The 14,057-nt window shown below is 38.1% G+C and overlaps 1 protein-coding gene across 3 annotated transcripts; it reads right to left on the bottom strand.

The window, feature by feature from the left end:
- Positions 1-621: 621 nt before the first annotated feature.
- Positions 622-10,568, bottom strand: LOC149017064 (uncharacterized). Of its 3 annotated transcripts, XM_089151364.1 has the most exons (9): positions 10,377-10,567; positions 10,215-10,259; positions 10,022-10,063; positions 9,813-9,856; positions 9,644-9,691; positions 7,767-7,809; positions 2,553-2,703; positions 2,374-2,423; positions 625-1,407 (listed from the first exon to the last, which is right to left on the bottom strand). In XM_089151364.1, exons 1-9 carry the CDS (start codon positions 10,417-10,419, stop codon positions 1,403-1,405), a joined length of 471 nt encoding a protein of 156 aa, XP_089007490.1. In that variant the 5' UTR covers positions 10,420-10,567; the 3' UTR covers positions 625-1,402. The 3 variants fall into 3 exon arrangements, with proteins under 3 accessions (XP_089007491.1, XP_089007490.1, XP_089007489.1); XM_089151365.1 differs by lacking the exon at positions 2,374-2,423 and having other exon boundaries at positions 622-1,407; positions 10,377-10,568; XM_089151363.1 differs by lacking the exon at positions 625-1,407 and having other exon boundaries at positions 1,433-2,423.
- Positions 10,569-14,057: the final 3,489 nt, after the last annotated feature.

The raw sequence follows: 14,057 nt of genomic DNA, 5'->3' as shown, positions 1-14,057 counted from the left end.
GGTGTGTAAAATGTTGTGTAGTGTGCATTTGTGTTTGAATTTAGTTTCATGTTAGATGTGTAAGTATATTTATTATTTTAGTACTTCACAGTCGATGGTCTATTTCAGTATTTTGGGTTTGTTTTTGGATTTACAACTATAGAACTATAGAAAAGAAAATGTGATAATGATAAAGAAGTCAGTATCTGTTTTTAGGACAATGGTCATTTTGTTTGTTCCTCTACGGTTAGGCACAAATGTCAATTCCTCATAATCTTCTCTTTCCCAATTTTTCCTAATAATAAATGAACTAAACAAAACTTATTCTTTTAGGGCAAACTTTTTACGAATAGCTGAACTGGGTGATAAGTCACAAGATTTATATAATGATGTTTGGAAATCCATGAAGGTATATATATATATACTTTGCTCAATATAACCTACTTGGCATAAGAAGACAAGTTGGTGACCTAACAAGTAAACCAACCATGTCTCGTGGGCCTTACTATTTTCCAATTCAAAGTGTTTAACCATCTACTGGACTCACGAGGCTCATTCATATATATTCAATGTAATTAAACTTTATGAGTCGTGGTTTCTCTTCTATGCAAAAAAATCATGAAGTGAAAACATTCTGAAACCTTACACTTGGGTAGCCTTTGCCCACCTTAGGCATGAATCTCATAATTGTGATAAGAATGCAGCGGTGCCGTTATTCTTAGCTGTAGCACCCAACACACAGAAACCATCCAAAATAATAGGATGGGTGATTTAGAATCCCTTGGCCAAAACATTGAAACCCATCAGCTCCATATATTGATTGATTCACTGCGAAAATGTTAGGAGCTACCAACTATTGTCACGAGAAGCTAAATCAGTACAGCTCCGACGTCTTTCTAAGTTTCAATGGAGGCAAAACAACATTTGGGTTGTACCATCTGTATCATCACAACTATTCGATTGGCCCAACAGCAATGAAGTCCTTCGGATGCAATTGAACCTAAGAAAAAAACGAACCAATTTCTCTGAATTATCATCTCCTGACTCCTGAGTTGTATCCATTGTGCCCAACCTTGTTTTATTGTATTAGCGCGGAAAACATAGTTGGGTATTACAGGTTGTGATGACTGATGAGTAATCACTTCTCATTACTAGTCTTCCATGTAAACCAGGATTTACATCCTCTGTAATTCCTTTTTGTACAATTCCTTACAACTCCCTCATAAGATTGTGCCATGTGGCAATTTTTTTTTTCTTTTTTTTTTTCTTTCTATTGCAGCGTATGCAACTCTGCTTCGTTCTCCATCATCTTCCTCTATCCTCGATCTCCGGGGTCGTTTCATTTCCCTATTGCAGCAGGCTTGCCTTGAGGGAGGTGGGCACCTCCGCTTGTTTTGAGGGCACTTCCTGTACTTTCAATCTCCTAACCTGAAAAACGAACGAGACAACATGTTTAAACTGCATTTAAACAATTAAAAAACAAAAGGACATAGAGCAATGGAACCATTCCTAACAATAGACCTACAATCCTCATGATCTTTTGTTCAAATATCTCAAGGGGATATGGAGGAGAGATTTGGTTACCAGCCCAAGCATATCTACAAGAAAGGCCCGGGAAGAAGAAGAAGAAGAAGGAGGATTTGGTTACCAGCCCAAGCATATCTACAAGAAAGGCCCGGGAAGAAGAAGAAGAAGGGCCCTCCTCTTGTGAAATTGAAGAGCACAGCACGCTTACATTCATAAACTATCAAATTATTTACGATTAAACGGTGTAATGGGCATTTTTGGTAGGGTTTAATTAACTATAGAACCTAGTTGTATTTTATAAATACTAGTAAGAAACAACAGACTAATATTCCAAACTAGATATTGAGAGCATAATGCTTTAAGCAACCTTCTACTTAAATTTTGAACATCAACTCAAAGTACCCCACAGTGTGAAGAGATGAACCCAAACTAGAAGGAACATAGTAAAGCCCAATGAATCTTGGTTGCCTTGAGAAACCATATCAGGCAATGTCTATTTTCATCTACAAATTCAACAGATGCAAATTCAAAAGCGAATTTCGGTTATCCATTTACACCCTTACTTTCAAGGTCAATCAGAAATAGCCAAGAGGAAAAACTGAAACATACTTTGTGATAAGATTGTTTGACACTTACACCACTAAGGCAGCAAAAGAAAAATGACACAATTGGACGACTTCATATTTAGTGCAAATTTTGTCCCGAATAAACAAATGAAAAAGGACCCATATTTAGCACGAATGTATGTATAATGTATGTACACCATTGGTAAGGACTTTGGACGAGATCTTCACTTAAGAATTACAGCACGCAGTGCAGTACCAATATAAATGCCGCCAACAATGGCCATAAAGCCGCAAGCCATACCAGCGTAAAACGGTTGCCCCAATCCCACATCATAACTTGCCTGTCTAGCCCTTCTCTCAGACATACATAGGCCAAAGAGAAAAAGAAAAAAACAATTAATTGATAGGAAAAGCAAAAGGAGTCGATGCGTTATTGTGGAAATCACTTCCTATACAAGCGGAAGTTCTACCAAAACACACCTTTTTTTATTATAAGACTTTATAAGATCCCGCACTCCATAACCATTTTCGTCGAGATGCTTTAGACGTGACACAGCGGACTGCACAGAATCATCGTCATCCCCACGGTTAAATTTAGTCCCGTTGTCAAATTTAGAGCCAAATTTCTCCTGCATTAAGATAAGAGTACAAATAAATTGATGTCCAAAATACCAAACAATGAAGGTCCAACATTTTTCAAACTTTAGCAAAATACTAATTGAACTCAAGCTCTACTCATATCACATCATACAAGTATCATAAAATGCACACTTCCCAAAATAACTTTGCCTAGATTTTAAACATGAAAACTGAATCTCTTAAAAACATAATTAAATAAACAATATGCTTCAAATTGATTGGTACATGCAGAATAATCAAAAGAAAATGGCTCAAACTTTCATTCATAGAATTATTTTGAGAATTTGCTTTGGGAGACCAGATCATTCAGGCTCCAAAAAATCAACCTTCAAAAAATGATTTGGACCTACCAACAATTAATTCCGACTTCAACGATATGAAGTATTTTCTTAAAATAATACTTTTTCAACCATCTCCCCACCACTAAACTGCAACGCCCTACTGTCAGATCCCTGGTAATTTATGATTACATTGTCTAAGGGTTTATCTATAGTAGATTCCAACTTATGTATGACCAAAACAGAGATCATGCAGGAAATTAAAACAGAGGAAGACCAGATTTGAGAAGATGGATGAACACTCCTCTCCCAGCTACAGGAGTGGATGTTGCTGATGTGAATGCCCTTATTGTGGCTCTTGTGTGGAAGCTCCCGCTGCTCGATCTAAGACTGCCTGTGCATAACCCCTCAAAACTGCATTTAGATGCCGTACCTCCAGCACCTGCTGCTACTGTCTTTCCTACACTAATAGCTTGGCCTGAACTTGGAAATTAGAAGAAGACTTCTGGCATGGGCATGGATACATGAACAGCATGAACAGATAATGAGGGAGTTGGGGGTTGTTTGGAGTCTATTATGTGCCCAGATGGACAAATGGGCAAGAACCACTTTTTCTTGTGCCTGTGCCCATTTCTCATTTCTGGCAGTTGAAAACTTGTTTGGCTATAGCATAATGGGCACGTGCCTGGGGCAAAATAGGCACAAAACCTTGTTGAGTTAAAACACATCTATTAAAACTTAAACCAACAATTGTTCACAATACCATTAAGTATATACACAATTGTTCCCCAATAAAAGTATAAACCCTAGAATAGATTGAAAAGAAAACAAGACAACGATATGTTTAGAAATCACAGTGCAAGCATAGGGTCTCTGATGTAATCTGAATCTACCATTCCTATAACCCCTGTTTACATGATTCATGATCCGGAAGCCAGCAAGGATATGTTTATAAATCACACGACCTGTTTGGTGATTGGCAATGTTTGACACAAGTACACAATCCAACAGCTCCCATGTACTGAGCTCTTACATATCTCGGAATACTTATTTTGAGTAACTCATAAGAGACAATCTCATGCTCTAACCACCTGAATGATCAAGGTAGCTGATCGACATGTTTATAACAAATGCATCTTCTGATGGAATCTCCCAAAAAAATTAACACAACCGATTACAACACTGAACAATTATGAGATGCATCCTGGCTAGGTTGGTTTGATGCAATTAAAATCTGAATTTTCACCCAAGCAATCTAGATCATGTTCTCTCTATCCAGTGGCTGGAATGAAAGCAGCATCTGTCCACAAGGTTTGAAAAAGTAATAGATCCCTATGAAGTTACCAACCAAACTGTGAAGTTTAAGATTGGTTTACTCTCTGAAACTGAAGTCCTAATTTTGATTTTGGTTCAGCCCAGGACCTCACTAAACAAACACAAGTCGTACTTAAGAGTCAATATATAGGGTCTCAAAGTTCTGAGTTAAAGTCAACTAGGTTATTATCTTGGAAGTAAATCAAAATGCATAGGCTGTTCCGACAACAAGGAGGGTACTGTGGGTGGCTTTGGGGCTGGGGTTGGGGTTAGAACTGAAAACGTGGGAAGAAGAAAAGGAAGGGGGAGGGCTTCTAGGGCTGCGCAGGAAAGGGGAAAGGGGTGGGGGAGGTTGCTGTGCTTACTTGAGTGATTTGAAATCGGATGTTTGACTGTCTGTCGGCTTTGTTCATGCTGGTATGCTACTGGATTGACGAAGAAGGTGAGCAGAATTATCAAATTGTAGAAGATAAGCTTTCTACCCAGCCGCAAGGTCCCAAAGGGATACACACGACTTCCCAAGTCAAAATTCACTCAATCAATCAATCAATTCATTAATTCAAACCTGAAAATAACTTGCAATAAAAAGGCTATTCATAGCCTAAAACAAAGAACTCTGACTCATACTGGGATATACTGACTGTTAGGGTCCCATTACAACTTAACCTGGACTCTGAAACACTTATCAAAAGGAACCTAATTACTATGCGATCTCAGCCCTTGGATCTGAGATCTCACATAAAGACTTTAAGTCATCTAATTAAACACATGCTGATTAGATAATTTAAGATCTAAACAAACAAACTGGACTCTTTCAACATGACTTGACTCACAAATAAACCACTTCCAAGATTCCCAACTAACCCCAAACTTGACTCTAACTTTGACCAACTCAACATACTAAAAATTAAAACGACTTGTAACTTGTAATGAACTAGACCAAATAACAAACTAAGAGTTTATCCAAAACCCTTGGATCAAGGGGATTCCTTCCAGACAGCCACAAAAGAGGGGTTTGGAAAATGACCAGAATACCCCTGGTGAATTCGGCCAGCCTTAGGTGCACCTTTGGGTATAGTTTTGGGCCCAATTTTAGGGGATCCATCCCTGGATATATCAACTCTCCCATTCTATAAAACATTCATCTTTTGATGAATGCACTTGTCGCGTGCTTTTGGGTCAAGTTCCTAGAGGGCTTTCAAGTAGACTCGACCTCTCATCTTGTAGTGAGGAGGGAGTAGTAGGATGATGACTTAGGCGATGTGGTCTTCATGTCTTGGAGTGTCTTCTTCAACGAACCAGGAGGACATGAGAAATTGTCTGGTGAAGCTTTAGGAGTCCTTCTCAATCACCTTACTTTGACTATCGCTATCACCCTGAGAATGCTGACAACATCTTCTCCAAGAAGTGGAAGGCTCAAAGGAGGGCCCATTCACTTGGGTGTGGGCTGGTATGGACCGTATGGTCCTGCTGTCTGTGTTGCCTCTGGTGGAGTGGGTTTCTCAACTTCTTCTTTGGTTACTAGGATCTTAACATTATGCGTAAGGTCCTCCTCTGTCTGGACTTTGTCTATGTCAAGTTTCTTTTCAAGGACTAGTGGACCCTCGTTAAAGTCAATAACTCCCCTTCTTTCACAGCACTTACTGGTTTGGTTTGTTCAAGGCTTGTAATTATGTTGTTCATCACAGTGAGTTGTGTGAGGATCAAATTCAACTGTTGCCTTATTTTTGGCCCCCTCAAATGGTTAGTAGCCTGGCTGCTGTAGCTGATGTGGTTATCCCTATGTCTTGCTTTTCTGTACCAGTCGTCCTGATCTCTTCAATCAATTTTGGTGAGCTTCCTCAAGTAGGGGCATGGTTGGGGTCGCTTGACTTAATGTTCTTGGGGAAAGAATAATTGACTCAATATCCCTGACATCTCTGCCCAAGTGCTCCCACAGTTGCTTCACCTTGTGACTCCATCTTTCACGGGCATGTCCTACCAAGTATCTCTAGAGGCTTCTTTGGTTGTCGTATCCCTCCATAGATACGATGATGGGACTGGTAGTAATCTGTTGTCAAGTCTTCCATACTTGGTGCTCCATCTACAGCGGTTACAGACTCCAGCAAGTGCTGGAACTTATAGCTCTGATACCATTGTTGCAAACCCAGGTTTAGGGTTTGTTAAATCAGGACCCTCTTTAATAAGAACCAGCACTGCGGAAGGTTTTTACAGGTTCTATGCAGCTTTAACTCAGCTCAAGTATGCTGGAATTGAAGTCCAATTCTGAATTTATGTAAGAATTAGATTCAAACTTGAAGTCCACATCTGAATTTATATCAGAATCAGACTTGATAAATCAAATCCTAGACCAAGTAGGACTGGGTTTAGAGTTTTGGTTACGTTAGGGTAGTGGGGAACAGGGCAGCTGGTTCTGCAGATTAGACTTCTCCAGTTGGTATTTTGTAGTCCAGAAACAGCTTAGAGGTGTAGGGCTGAAGTAGGGTGGCTTGAGAAAATTCTGCAAATCTGGAAATTTCTGCAACTTCAGTGAATAAGATGGAAGTCCAAGAAACTAAGACCTCAGGTTTACTGGACTATTTAGATGAAACTAATGGTAGGGATGGGTTACTAAGGCCTAGGCATTCCTAATAAGGATATAGAGGGTTGTTTGGGGGCTGCGGTTGAGGGAATCCTAGTGGGGTTAGGACTGAAAACGTGGGAAGAAGAAAGGGAAGGGGGAGGGCTTCTACGGCTGTGCAGGAAACGGAAAAGGAGTGGGGGAGGCTGCTGTAATTGAGTGCTTTGAAATCGAATGCTTGGCTGTCCATAGGCTTTGTTGATGATGGTATGCTGCTGGATTGATAAGGAAGGAGAACAGAATTATCAAATTGTAGAAGATAAGCTTTCTACCCAGCCGCAGGGTCCCAAAGGGATACCCACCACTTCCCAAGTCGAAATTCGCTCAATCAATCAACTCATTAATCCAACACCAAAAATAACTTCCAATAGAAAAAGGCTATTCATAGCTTGAAACAAAGGACACTGACTCATACAGAGATATCCTCACTGTTAGGGTCCCTTTACAACTTAAGTTTGACTCTAAAACACTTTTCAAAATGAATCTAATTACTACGCGATCCCAGCCGTTGGATCTGAGATCTCACTTAATGCTTTAAGTCATTCAATTAGACACATGCTAATTAGAAAACTTAAGATCTATAGAAACAAGAGGAAGGGGTAAGTGCAAGTTGCTAATGACTAAAGAACTCTATAGTAAAGACAATATGGCATATTCAACTTTGTATTACAACTAATTTACACGCAGTACAGCAGACATGAAAGTATTATGCAGACAGAACTTGGATTTTTGCATCATTAATAACTGAAGGAGCAAACATAGAAATTAAGGGCAAACCATCTGTCATATGTCCAATGGCGATGCACAAAATAAAAAATAAATAAATATTAGAAACACTTTCCTCAGCCATCTTGAAGGGTATGTCTTCATGATTCCATCTTCTAATCTGAAAAGAAGAGAGCATTGTCTCATCATTTAAAGGAGCAACAAAAGTCTTTCCTAATGGTAGACTTTTCAATATCATATTCAAATGTTGACGCGTTCAACAATAAATCATTTGCTATCATATAAAAAGGGGGATAAAATTCATCTATATGGTGATGTAATTCATCTAAATGGGCATATAAAACCAATCATCTTAGCAGTGTTTCCAGTTGATGTAGCCTCAACAGGTTTAGGGCCTAGAAACCAAGAACAAATAGATGAACAACGGTGATGTAAACCCAGGTTCAGGGGTTAATCTTCCAGGATCCTCTAGAATGGAACCAGCACCTCAACTAGGATTTCTGGAGGCTTTGGCCAAGGGTTTTAGGGTTTATAGGCTGCTGGGTTTGGCGAAACAGGTCCGAATTTTGCTGAATTTGAATTTAGGGGCAAATTTAGGGTTTCGATTAGGAGGGGAAAGGGCCTAGGGTTGTTGTTTATGTAATTAAGAATTATTAATACTACTAATCTGTAAGTTATAAACTGTTTCAGAGAAAGGTTATGGGTTTTCTTGGAAACTTCAAAAATTCTGCAACTCTTCTCAAGGAAGAAGATGAAGTGCAGAAATTCTGAAAACCAGAATTAGGGCTGCTTAAGGTTTTTAAGATTAGGACTAGGTTCTATAGGCTTTGGCGATCCTAATGACGGTATGATGGGTGGTTTTGCGGCTGGGGTTGAGGGAATCCTAGTGGGCTTAGGACTGAAAACGTGGGAAGAAGAAAATGGAGAAAAGAGCTACCGTGGTTAGGGTTGGGTTAGGGAATGGCTGCAATTGTAGGGGATTGAGCGGAGGTCTTGACTTGCTTGAATGGGGGTGAACTTGCTGGAAAAATCTGCAGGGGAACTTGAAGATGATGAAGAAATCTCTAAACCGGAAATAAGAGCACTCAATCCCAGCCACAAGATTCCAAGAGCAATCCCACCAGTTTCCCAAAGTCAAATTCACAAACTCAAATCAATTCATTAATCAACCAAATCTGAAAATAACTCAAATAGAAAGGTAATTTATAGCCTGAAACAATGGATCCTGACTCATACTAGGATATCTGACTCTTAGGGTCCCATTACAACTTAACTTGAACTCTACAACATTTATCAAAAGAAATCTAATTACTATGCGATCTCAGCCCTTGGGTCTCAAAACTCACTTCAACACTTTAAGTCATCTAGCTAAACACATGCTAATTAGATAACTTAGGATCTAAACAACCAAATTACAAACAAACTAGTCTCTTTCAAAATGACTTGACTCATAAGGAAACCAATCCTAAACTAACACCAAACTTGACTCAACTTTGACTAGGTCAACATACTCAAAATTAATAGGACTTTAACTTGCAATCGATTGTACCAAATAACAAACTAAGAGTTGACCCAGAACCCTTGGTTCAAGGGAAATCCTTCCAGACCCATATTGGGCCCAAAATAGTGGTTTGAAAAATGAGCAGAATACCCCTGGGGTTTGGGTCAGGTTTTGGGACCAATTTTAAGAGCGTCCAACCCTAGATACATCAAACAGTCAAATTAGGGCTTGCAGAACCCTGCAAGCTAGGGGATACTAGGTTGTTTAGGGGTATCAGGGTTTTGGGAATATAGAATTTTAGGGTTTCTAGATGGTAACTAGGGCTGAGGTTGAGGTCGAGTGCTAAAGAGAGGGTTGAAAGGGGAGGCTGTGCTACCATTATAATAGCTTATCAACATTATAACCAGTTAGAGTAACTTTAACTACTTCAATCTCAAGAAGATAACTCCAACCAAAATAATTAATACTCTTTATCCAATTACGAATTGCACACCTGCTCGTACATTTGTCTATATTCTTGATATTCTGCATCGGTTAAGGCCTGATGAAAAGAAACATCAAATTTCAGCACAACTCTCGGCGGCTATAATCTTCTTACACCCACAAACCCAAAACATCATCCCCTCACCCCACCACACCAAAATTCAAAGAGAGAACCGTACCTCACTGGCATTTCTGTTGTTTCTGGCTGACACGTACGTCGACCCTAACAGGTTAACCGATAAAATAAAATAAATTCTACCAAAATAAACATTCAATAGCGAAATGGATCTAACATAAAGACAAAGATTAGATACATATAATGTAAAGAACAAAAAAGCACGGAATTTTTCACTATCCGCCCCATGAAACGATGTCTTCGAGTACAAACCGTAATGAGAAACTCCAAACGGCACTCCATTTCTTTTGTTACCTGATATCAACAGAACCGATGAATTGCAGGCACTGAAATAGATTCACCAGATCGAATAACAACTCGAAACATTTAAACTCAAATCGAACATAAACTAGAAACAGATGCCATTTTCTGACTTCTCCAAAAAACCGAGACGAATTGTAGATACCTGAACCAAATTTCCCAGGGTTCTTTGGTGCAAAGACTTGTTTAACTGTCCACGGCAAAAACTTTGAAAAATCAACCAATGAAGAAGACAAGAGAGATTGAAGAGGGGAAATAAACGAAGAAAATAAAGGGCCTACGGTGATTGAAGAATCGAGCTTCATACCGCGAGAGCGAGCCAACCGGCGAGCAAATCGGTAGAGCACCATTGGATTGGAAGGACGGCGTTCAAACGAGACAATAGTTCAGGTTTCAATCTTGTATTTGTAAAACCTAATTGGAACAAAATTGAGGGATTTTAATTTGCGAATTTGCCACGTACTAAAACTAGGATCGGAACCGGACGGGTGTGACAAAACCTGTGGGATATATACGTAAATATAAAAAATTTAATTTTACAGGTTTAAAAATTTCTAAATTCACAAGATTGAAGTCCCTAATCTACCCGATTTGATTCTCTAATTTCCAAACCCTCACTTGAACTTCCCAATCCCTATCCCTCATGTCCCCACAACTTGGATGGAGATGGTCCAGCTGTATAAAAAATAGGTTAGTGTTCAATTTACTGGTGTAAACCTAAAACCTCAATGGGATGTTAGAAGCGACCCAAGAACATTACTTTCCTGAGCGACTCCTTTGATTGCTTCCACTTTTGATTTCCAACTTTTCTTAGCGGAATTTCAACAAAGAAGTTGTTGCCGGAGAAAAATATGCATTTTTAGCCTGTGAATAGGATCGGATATTGCCCTTGACGTGCTGATGAAGTGATCTCATAACAGAGTTCCAACTATTATATGCCTTAATCCTTCACTACCTTCATGGCTCCAACGCTTGCAACTATGATCCAAGCTCTACTAACCGAACTCATCTCTGTTTCAAAATCGCAATGGAAATGCTTGTCGTCAAACCTTAATCGATCGAAACTGCTGGTCCCCCTCCAAAGTGAGTCGTTTTGTGTTTTTGTTGGATAAACCATATCGATTTTGCTTTAGAATCGGGTTTATAGATAATGATAATGCATTTGTAAAAGAAAAAGAATGATCAAAATTTTTTGGACGGCCACGTGGCATACATCCAACGCGGCTGCTGGATGGCCGCCCAAATTTGTACAGTTTGTTTGCTGCAAAGGTAAAGTAAGAAAAAATAAACATGTGGGACCCATATGTAATGGGGTAGAAAAGTAAGAAATAAAACGAAAATATTTTGTAGAAAAAGTAAAAAATGTGGGTCAAAATTTGTTGTTTTTCACAAAATTCTACCGAGCAAGATGTTGAGTAACTCCAGATAGATAAAAAAGAGACATATTTTGGAAAATTTTGAAAAACTCAACGTTGCTGTGTTTGTGTTATTATCTCTAGTTATAATGGATCATCTTACATGTGAAGACTGTAGAATTATAATGGAAATCTTTAAGGGCCTGTTTGGTTACATGAGTCTAGAGATTTCAAATCTATGGATTCATGAATATGAGATTTATAAAATTTGGTTTGGAAAATCTCTGGATTCATGAAATCTAGAGATTCATCCTTAAAACTATTTGATCGGAATCTCTAGATTTATGGGTAATGGGTGCAAATCCGTATAGATTTTTTGAAATCTATACATTTGTACATTCACAAAAATCACGTCGATCAAATAGTTTTTTAGAATGAATCCACAGATTTCATTCCACAACCAAACATCTAATTTTATAAATTATAACTCCATAGATTTGAAATCTAGAGATTTGAAATCTCCGGACTCATGTAACCAAACAGGCCCTAAAGCATTATATAGAAATCCGAGTATTTAATGCCATCAAATAGCCTGTGCACCAAGATTGACATGTGATTTCAGTGAACTCTTTAGATACATTTCTCATGTACCCACCATTGTTCACGGCTTAATTCTCTTTCTTTGTTTCATTTTTTTTTAATGTAAAGTTGAATAATTGAATGTATCATACATTCACTAAATATCAAATTTCTCTCAACATGGTCATGCAAAATAAAATGGCTGGCTTAATCCATGAATCCACTAAAATCCATATGAAACAAATGAAAAACAACCGAAATACACATGCTACTACCAAATCAATGATATACCCTGAAATTAGACATACTACCAAGAACTCATTCTAATAAGCAGATTCACAGTTAACATCCATTTCAAAATGATATACCCAACAATTAGGTATGCTAGCGATAACTCAAACTAATTGAAGTCCTAATCAACATGTTCACATTAACATCCACTTCCAAATCAAAATTAAACATGAACCATAAACTGCTAATTAATCACACATTCCACCAATCAAAGCTCCTTTTTTTCGGCAAGATGCCTACGCCGTTGTCAGGCCCCATTCAAAGTTTTGGATGACCACTCCCCTAGAACCACAAAGAGGCCTTTTAACACCATTGTCATTACCAAAAAAATTATAAAATATAAGGTAATATCATCAAGATCCCTGATATTTGGTCTACGTCATTTTTAGTCTAAAAAAACTTTAAGACTTTGCATCTGCCATCTCTATACAATGAAAAAAATTAATTCAACTATAAATTATCACTTCTATGACCAATTTGTCTTTATTATTTATTTTTTTAATTTAATTTTTGCTAAGTACCCAACAACCAGATGAACATTTATCAAAAAAAAAAAAAAAAAAAAAAAACCAATCAGAAGAACCTTTTCCTTCTTTAGCATAAAGAACTCTATTTTGCTTTCATCTACCATTAATGTGATGTCATCCCTTCACTTGGCTTTATGCCTCATAAACTTATCTTATCCCTTTTCTTCACCCTTCTTGTTCACTCTCTTTCCTTTTTACGTTGTTTTTTGGCCAAAATGATGATAATATTAAACTCTCCGGTGATAAGACTTGGCTGTACAACAAAAAGGGTGTAGACTATCACCAAGCATGACTCAAAGCAAATTTCCTAGCACCCCTAGCGAGGTAATCTGTATATCTATTATTAGACCGACTAACATAGCAAAAATAAACCAAACTAAAATGAGTTTATAAACTTATTACATCTCTCAAAATATCATCACTTGCCCAATCTATCAATTGAGACTGCCCATTAAGAGCATGGATAGCAACTAAACGGTTTGAAAAAACTGCAATATGAGAGATATTAAGTGGCATAGCTAAATATAAAGAGTCTCTAATGGCTTCACACTCTAGTGCAAGAGCCGAAAAATCAAGACAATCAACTGATCTAGCAATGACAAAGTGTCCACCAGGCTCCCAAATCAGACTACAACATCCTCCAGAAGAAGAACTTGCTTCCCAAGCTACATCACAGTGAATTCGGCAGCACATCTCCAAGTTCACGGGGGGGGGGGGGAGTGATAAATGATGAATATCATCTAAAATTTGTGAAAGTCCAAACATGGAGGAGTCTAAATTAGGGAAGACTCCTTGAAATCAAAGTGGTTCCTATCATTCCAAACTAATGCACTCCAAATAGAGTGAACCCAGTCTAATTGAGTTGGAATTGCTAAATTTGACATTGATGAATTGCACCCAATCTTGGATGGATTCTCCTTTGAATTCCTTGTTGTCTAACCTAAGCATGGAAGCTCTTCAACATGCAACAGCTCTTTTTACATTGTCTTGACCTCAAACTTGATGGAAATGCTAATAATATGGTTCTAAAAGAACTCTTCAAATAAAATTTTAGATCTTGGTTGCTGAAAACCTGTTTTTCACATAGAGTGAAACAAAATCTTTTTGTAACAGGAAAATATTCGTTTGGGACATTTTTATACAAAAAGTTGACTGTGTCTACCGATGAAAGTAAAATAAATAAGTTAACAAAAAAAAAAAAGACAAATAAAATAGCATTTTATGATTGTGTGGCTG

Source organism: Hakea prostrata, chromosome 4 (genome assembly GCF_041222555.1).
Source record: "Hakea prostrata isolate BN-2017 chromosome 4, UWA_Hpros_2, whole genome shotgun sequence".
Lineage (NCBI taxonomy): Eukaryota > Viridiplantae > Streptophyta > Magnoliopsida > Proteales > Proteaceae > Hakea > Hakea prostrata.
This window is presented reverse-complemented; position numbering and strand designations above follow the sequence as displayed.

Excerpts from the sequence above, each read along its gene's own strand:
- LOC149017064 (XM_089151363.1), bottom strand. The coding sequence starts at position 10,419 with ATGGTGCTCTACCGATTTGCTCGCCGGTTGGCTCGCTCTCGCG. Across the intron at positions 9,857-10,021 it reads GTTTGGAGTTTCTCATTACG|GGTCGACGTACGTGTCAGCC; the intron begins GTTTGTACTCGA and ends TTAACCTGTTAG. Across the intron at positions 7,810-9,643 it reads ATAGACAAATGTACGAGCAG|ATTAGAAGATGGAATCATGA; the intron begins GTGTGCAATTCG and ends TCTTCTTTTCAG.